This window comes from Tupaia chinensis, unplaced genomic scaffold (assembly GCF_000334495.1).
Source record: "Tupaia chinensis unplaced genomic scaffold, TupChi_1.0 Scaffold000178_1, whole genome shotgun sequence".
NCBI classification, from domain to species: domain Eukaryota; kingdom Metazoa; phylum Chordata; class Mammalia; order Scandentia; family Tupaiidae; genus Tupaia; species Tupaia belangeri.
In genome coordinates, this window is record NW_006159653.1 from 1,274,844 (window position 1) to 1,282,344 (window position 7,501).

General features: G+C 59.8%; 1 protein-coding gene across 11 annotated transcripts in view; it reads right to left on the bottom strand.

Annotated features, from left to right (window-relative positions):
- The window catches only part of UNKL (unk like zinc finger), a 37,022-nt gene that overhangs the window by 10,340 nt on the left and 19,181 nt on the right, over nucleotides 1–7,501 (bottom strand). For 6 of the 11 annotated variants that reach the window (XM_006146371.2, XM_006146370.3, XM_027771032.1 and 3 more), the window contains one exon: nucleotides 3,852–4,002. Coding sequence is in view for 10 of the 11 variants with exons in the window: in XM_006146370.3 (XP_006146432.1) it covers nucleotides 3,852–4,002 (151 nt within the window). In the remaining variant the exon portion in view is untranslated. Of the gene's footprint in view, nucleotides 1–3,851; nucleotides 4,006–7,501 lie in introns of all 11 variants that reach the window. The other 5 variants (XM_027771033.1, XM_027771034.1, XM_027771035.1 and 2 more) reach the window with 1 other exon arrangement.

The window sequence follows — 7,501 nt, forward strand, 5'->3', positions numbered from 1 at the left end:
GGGCGGCCGGGCGAACAGGTGCGCCTAGGAAGGCTTCGCTGCTCGGTTTCCTCGCAGAACCCGGCTCTGCCCGACCCTGAAGCTGGGTTGCCCGAGAAAGGGGCGCCGTTTCCTAGCACCAGGCCGGATAGACCCAACCAGCGGCACGCGGGACCGCTAACGGGGCCCAGCTGCCACTCATGAGGGTTGGGAGGGGTCTTGTGCCCTGTCCTGCCCACCTGTGTCCCGGGTTGCTCAGGACCGGACAGCGGCTCACCCCTCGCCCCAGTCTGGAGCTGAGGCCACACCCCTCAACTCTGCTCCTCTCAGGTCACTGTCACCCTGGTCATGCCTTTTTGTATGAAAGGCAAAGAAAAGTGACATCTATGCCTGAAAGGACATCATTAAATCCTGGGACTCCTCCGTACAGGGCACCCCGGGTTTCAGCCCTCACTCCTGCTGTTCAGAGGAAGTAATCCACCATGCGACTTGAAGGACACTACAGGAGACTGAAGTCCTGGACCCGTCTCCACAGCAGCAACCAGACATTTCAGCAGAGACAGGAGCCCGGCCGGGGACCGGACCCTGCAGGACAGTCCCTGGTGCTCCTCACTATAGCGTCACTTCCCAGGGGACCTCAGGCTGCTCGGATGACACTAGTGAGGAGGGCGCCCCTGAGCAAAGCTCCCACTCCCAACGGGGCAGCTGCCCGCTCTACCATGAACCAGGCCATGCTAATCCTGGCAGGTCCACCGCCTCACCTGGGCATGGCTGGCTCCGGAAGTCTAGTCTATGAAGGACACACTTCAGGCTGGCTGGAGACACATGGGGCAGTAGGAGCCTGTCCTGAGGTCTCCCTGGACACGCCAGGTGCACACGTGCACGTGTCTCTATGACCCTGGCTGCTGTGGCTGTTGTAGGCTGCAGCATGAAGGCCCTATCGTCTGCGTCTCTCAGAACAAAGAAAGAAACGACCCTTTGGGACCAGCAGATGGCATGACGGCTATATCACTGGACTCCCATGTAGTCAGTTACGGTTTGAGTCCCAGACCCAGCAACTTAAAACTCAAACCGGACGTGTGTGTGCGTGCCCAAGATCCCGAGAGGAGAATGGAAGAGAAGGGCTTGCGGTGTGGCCATGCCCTCTGGGGGGTGATTTTTTGCTGTCTCCGTCTCTTTGGCAAGTGCACATGCCCTCATTCTCACTGGCCCCCCTTCAGATGCCAGCACTGGCCCCATGCCCCTTCCAAAAAAAAAACTCTGGGAACCAGCAGTTAGCGTAATGGCTATGTTGCTGGACTCCCACGTAGTCGACTGCGGTTCGCATCCCCGACCCGGTGGCTTAAAACTCACGCCAGGTGCATGTGCGTGCGTGTCCAAGATCCCAAGAGAAGGGAAGAGAAGGGATTGCAGCGTGGCCAACCCCCTGGGGGGTGATTTCTCACTTTCTGTCTCTCTGTCTCTGTCTGGCGAGCGCACACGCCCTATAGCAGGGAAAAAATATATTAAAAAAAACTCTAAAAAAAGAAACTACCTTTTAAGAAACGTATTAAATGACAGCTGGGGAAGTCCCTAGTGATACCCTGACCACCATGGCCCGGAGTCCCGCGGTGCCGGTATCCGGTGGCGAGCTCAACGGCACAGGCTCCACTCTCGCCCTGGCAGCAGGGACCGTGCGCGGCCCAGGGCTCACACTGCTGGGTGCTCTCCTGGGATGCCTATCTTTTACAACATTTTTTTTAATTGCCAGAGGGCACGTGCGCTTGCCAGAGAAAGAGAGGGACAGAGAGAAAGCACCCCCAGTCATGCCACGGTCCCTTCTCTTCCATTTCTCCCGCTGTTGGGAGTTGGGGCACACACCCACATGGCCTGGTGCTTTTCAGGGCACAGAAGTCAGGGCTCGAACCATTGCTGGACGCGGGGTACCAAGCTGCCTTAACCACTGGGCTATCAAGCTGGCCATACCTCTATATAGAAGAAAGTAAAAAAGGGATGTTATTTCAAAAACAAAATTCGTGGGGCCAGCAGCTGGCATAATGGCTATGTCGCTGGACTCCCATGTGGTCGACCCCAGTTCGAGTCCCAGACTCGGTGTCTTGAATTCACACCGGGCACGTGTGCGTGTGTGCCCAAGATCCTGAGAGGAGAATGGAGAAGGGATTGCGGCGTGGCGATCCCCCCAGGGGGTGATTTCTCGCTTTCTGTCTCTCTGTCTCACTCTTTCTTTCTGGCGAGCGCACGCGCCCTAGAGCAAAAATCTCTCAAAAAACAAAACAAAACAAACAAACAAAAAAGAAAATAAACAAACAAAAAAATTGGTGTTATCTGTAAAAAAGTCCTAAGACACAGTACCCGTGCCTATGGCTTGTCACATGTCCAAGTGGGGACAGGACCCAGGCACTCTATGCCCCCACGACTTCAGCCTCATGACAGCGAAGTGCTGCCCACACTCATGCCCGACCCCAAGAATGCACTGAGCAGAGGGTCCTTTTCTTCTCTGCGGCTTGTTTCCCGCACCAGTGAGAGAGTCCCGCTAACCGGCCATGGCTTGCCATTGCCCTGCCTCAGCCAGCCCAGTCACGGTGCTGGGCACTGGCCTGCCGGGAGCCACTGGGCATGCACCCAGAAGCCACCAAGCACCGAAGCCCTGCACACTAGTGCAGGGCAGTGGCACTGTCACCTGGACAGGACTCTCTGGTAACTGCTTCTTCCAAGAGGCCGAGGCCTCCCCGGGGCCCGAGCACCATGGGGACTTCCCCAGCTTGTGTTCCAGCTGCCACACTAACTGACCACCCATGCTCCTACCCCCCAGCTCCAGATCAGCGGTGCCAACGTGAACTGGATGGTGCGCCCTGGCAGGTTTCCGGGCCTTGAGCTCTAGGGCTCACTCACTGTGACGATGCCACACTAGACTCGAATGACCAGCTCACGGGACCTCCACGGATCAAGGGGACGCTCGTCACCCGCCTCAGGCCGGCATCACGTGGACTTGGGTTTGCTTTTGCTCAAGAGAAGATTCACACCAGTGTGGTCACAGAGCACGCATGGGGCCAGCGCCAGTGTGCCTACAGAGCACGCATGGGGCCAGGCGGTTTTCCAGACAGACCAGAGCACAGAATGGGGTGGAAGCGTGATCCTGGCCCCAAACCAGGCAGGGAGCTGAGACAGGACGTCAGCGTGCCCCAGACAGTGTGCAAGGGGCATGTCTTCAGGCAGGAAGGGCAGTACGTGCCACCCCCCGAGCAACATCAGGGCTGCCGGCTGACACATGGCAGCGGGGTCAAGGGGCCACTCCTGCCTGATGACACAGCAGAGCAGAGGGGCTTTGGGGACAGCCGCTCTCCCTACCACTTGTTGAGGGTGGGCTGGGCCCTGAATGCTAGAGGGTTCTCCGGCAGACACACCAGGGTGTCATGCAGGAACACCAGGGTTGCAGGGGAGGTACAGCCAGTCACAGGGTCCCAGCAATTTGGAGAAGTGACCACGTGAAGCCTGGGCAGGGTCGGTAGGGCCCGGCCACACAAAATGCCTCGAAGTGCACCCTCGGACACACCTACTGCCCTCCTCACTGTCACTGGCCCCTCGGATGCCAGCACTGGCCCCATGCCTGCTACTCCCACCCTCACGGCCCTGGGCTTTGGTCTCTGGTGGGAGGCGTTGCCTCCTCTGCTGGGCTCTGCAGCCGGAGCCCGGTCCTCCGCTCCCAGTGCCCAGGCCTGGGCTCACACGAGGCCCCCGAGCTTTTCAGCGAGTCGGGCTTGTTTTCACAACCACACGCAGCACACGCGTGACCAGAAGTACACAGCTGGCTTTTCCTAGACAGAAACGTTCCTCTGGAGCAGTGACGACACAGAGACCTGTCAGCAGCTTACCTGGGACCACCTCGATGACAGCGTTGCCAGTGGGGCTGCGCGGCAGGGTGGGCGGCGTGGTCGGGGAAGAGCTGCCCGAGTCGGCGCTGGGTGGCAGGCTGGAGCTCACGCTGGGGCCCAGGCGAGCCGCTGCAGACACGGCGAGCGGGTTCTGCTGGAAAGCAGACAAAGTGAGCGAGGGCACTGCAGAGCCAGGGTGCCTGCTGTGAGCACAGACGACGAGGCCGCGGTCAGGAGTGGCGGGACGCACCCTCCCGAGAACGCTCTCTGAAAGCAGCCGTCTCCCAGTGACAACCAACCGAGCAGGTGCAGGGGACACGTGGGAGGCCGGGACTGGCCCCACACCCACCCGCCCCACCTTCCCAGCGAGACCTGCCCCGACCCGGCTGGCCGAGGCCTGACTGCTTGAGCACCTCTGGGCTTACAGGGGCGCCCTCCCGGCTGTGCTCGGGCCACCAGTGCTGCTTCCAGACACCGGCAGAGATGGCCTGGGCCCCGGGGCCAAGACGACCCGAGGAAGGAGGCTGCTCCCGCGGCCTCCGCTGGACAGGGACAGGCAGGAGAGAGGCCAGCTCGACCCTGAGCCAACACCAGCCATGCAGAGGACACTGCACTAAAACTGTGACAGATAAGAGGGCTGGCTCCCACGTGGCTGACTGGGCAGTTCGAGTCCCACGCCTGGCGTCTCAGAGCACTCTCCAGGCAGAAATGGCACGGCCAGCCCCCTAGGGTTGTGTCTCTCCCAAAAACAAAACAAGACCCACAAAATAAAAAGTGCAAGGCCAACTCTCAGCCTAGGGCATAAGACAGCAGGAGGCCAAACGTGGTTCAAATCCTGGCCCCAGCAACTCAGAAGAACATACTCGGCGTATATGCATGCGTGCCCGAGTCCGGGCGGGGGGGGGGTGTGGGAGAAAGGAGTGAGGTGTGACGTGCCCATCAGAATGCTTTCTCCCCCTCCCTGTCTCTCTCTAGTGACAGAGGGTGTGTGCCCACTATCTTAAAAACAGGTGAACTTGGGGCCAGCAGTTGGCATGGTGGCTAAAGGCACTGGACTCCCACTGGGCCAACTATAGTTCAAATCCTGGACCTGGTGGCTTCCTTTCTCACTGTCCCTCTCTCTCTCAAATTGGAAAATAATAATAAAGCAATTCTTAAAAAAAAAAAATAGGTTAAGTTTTTGGATTTTTTGGGAGAGGTTTTAGCTCTCTCACCAGAAAGACAGACAGAGACAGAGAGACAGAAAGCGAAAAATCACCCCCCATGGGGGGATGGCCACACGGCAATCCCTTCTCCTCCCTTCTCCTCTCGGGATCTTGCGCCCGGTGTGAGTTTAAGCCACCGGGTCCAGGACTCAAATCGCAGTCAAGTACACAGGAGTCCAGCGACACAGCCATTACGTCAACTGCTGGTCCCAAAATAGGGACTTAAAGGCCAAGTATGTAAGCGAAGCACTGCAGGCCAGCTCCAGGCACGGCAGTGACGCCTGCTCAAGAGAAGACCTCCGTGGTGACCGCAGTCCTGACCCAGCCGGTCACCTGGTGAGCACGCCGGTGCTGCAGGCAGGTGGGCGGGAGGCCAGGTCACGGTGTGGCAGGCTCCACGGCAGTGCCCCTCTGCCCCCACGCCCACATGTATTTCATCGCAAATCTTCAAACTTTTTTTTTCCAAAGAATTAGTTTATGTGACTTTATTTATTTTAATCTGACCAGAGAAGGACAGAGCAAGAGAGCGAGAGAGAGAGTGAGACAGCAGGTCATCAGGACCGCGGCCGGCCACGTGGGAACCCAGCGCCCTTGACCGCCACACCACCTGCCAGCCCCTCGAAAATGCTTTAATGGAAAAGTCCGTGACCACAAGGTTGGCCCCGAAGCTCAGGAGCCGTGAGCTGCGCACAGCCAGCAGCCCTCACGGGAGAGCACCCGGGGTGCTCCCGACACTTGGCCTATGACAGTAACACGCCCGCGCGGCGCGGCTGAGGCCGCAGGGTGAGGAGCGGCCACGGCTGGAAGGCGAAGCACTAGGCCGCCACCAGCTCTCCAGGGAGCCTGCACAGACACGCTCACCAGAAACGGCACAAGTCAGCTTCCGCTCCAAGACCATCCGTGGTGCCAGCCGGGGCCCGGCAGTCCCACGACCCTCTGCACGAACAACCACAGGGCAGGGCCTGCATCTCTGCGTGGAGGAGTCAGGCACCCCGTGACCCCGGCAGCCACAGCTGGGGGGCCCGCGGGTGCTGTCTCTCTCCCTGTTTTGCTCACAAACTTCATGAAGTAAACTCATGCTGGGTGCGTGTGCATCCACGCCAAAGATCCCCAGAGGAGAACGGAGAAGGGACTGCGGCGTGGCCACCCCCCCTGGGGGCGATTTCTCACTTTCTATCTCTCTGTCTCTCCCTGTTCTTCTGGCGAGCGTGTGTGCCCTATAGAGAGATTTTTGCCATAGTGTACATGCGCTCACCTGAGAGAGACAGAGACAGTAGGAGGGAGAGTGAGTAACCACTCCCCAGGGGATGGCCACGCTGAAACCCCTTCTCCCCCCTCCTCCTGGACCTTAGGCAGGCACACGCACGTATCCAGTGTGTTCTGAGCCACCAGGTCCTGGACTCGAACCACGGTCAGCCATGAGGGAGTCCAGCGACATAGCCATTTTGCCATCTGCTGGTCCCAACCACTGTGCTTTTCAAGCCACCAGGTCTGGGACTCGAACTGTGGAGCTGGCTGTAGGATCCAGTGTTTTAACAACCACACCACCAGACTGCCCTGAGAAGGAACACTGAGTCGCCGAGCACCCTGCCTCCCACCGCCCCCGTCTGCGTCCCCACCTGCTGCCCGGGGCACCCACTTCCCACTCCTAGTGTCACCACCCAGCGATGCGCTGCCCTCTGTGGATGCATATGAGCCCTGACACCCTGCAAGGTCCCCCTTTCTAGAACGACCTGTACGTGTGCACGTGATCAACCTTTCTCCACTGGCCACCTATCGGGTCAATGTGCGAGGCCCTGTTCACAGAGCCGAGCCGAGAGCAGAGGACAGTGTCTCCGCAACACGGAGCCCGACTGGTACAGCACCCTCCAGGAGAACTGCACAGCCAGCGGGGCGCCGGGTGTCCTCCCCGGGCGCGGCCCCGACCACGACCCCGACGGAACTGCGGACCAAACTGCGCTTTGGCTGTGCGGGCCCCTCGGTTAGCCCCGTGGTAGAGACCCTGAGGGCAGTGGGGGGCCACCCTGGCAGGCTTTCCCTCCTTTTCCTGGCTTCCAATCTGTGGAGGCACCAGAGAGGTGACCGAGGCTTCCGGGACCATCAGAGGCAGAGGACAGAAATGTGCCTACGCCAAGGCTGACGGGCCGTGGCCCTTGACAGTGACAGTCTCGCCGGGGCCTGCCCTGCCCTGCCCCCCCCAGCTCCCAGCGTCTCCCCGCTGACCCTAACCCAGACTTGGATGGGGGCCTTCAATGACCTGGGTGTCACGCCACACATGAAGCAGCCAAGGGTACCCCAAACTGAACTCCGGTCACCCTGTAACACAAGAGCCCCCTCTGCACAGCTGGTGGCACTCCCTGTAGGGCTCGCCCATGGTGACGGGATCCTTCCCAGTGTGTGCTGCTCGGGCGGGGCACGGGGCAGCTCACGCCTGTGCCATCGGCA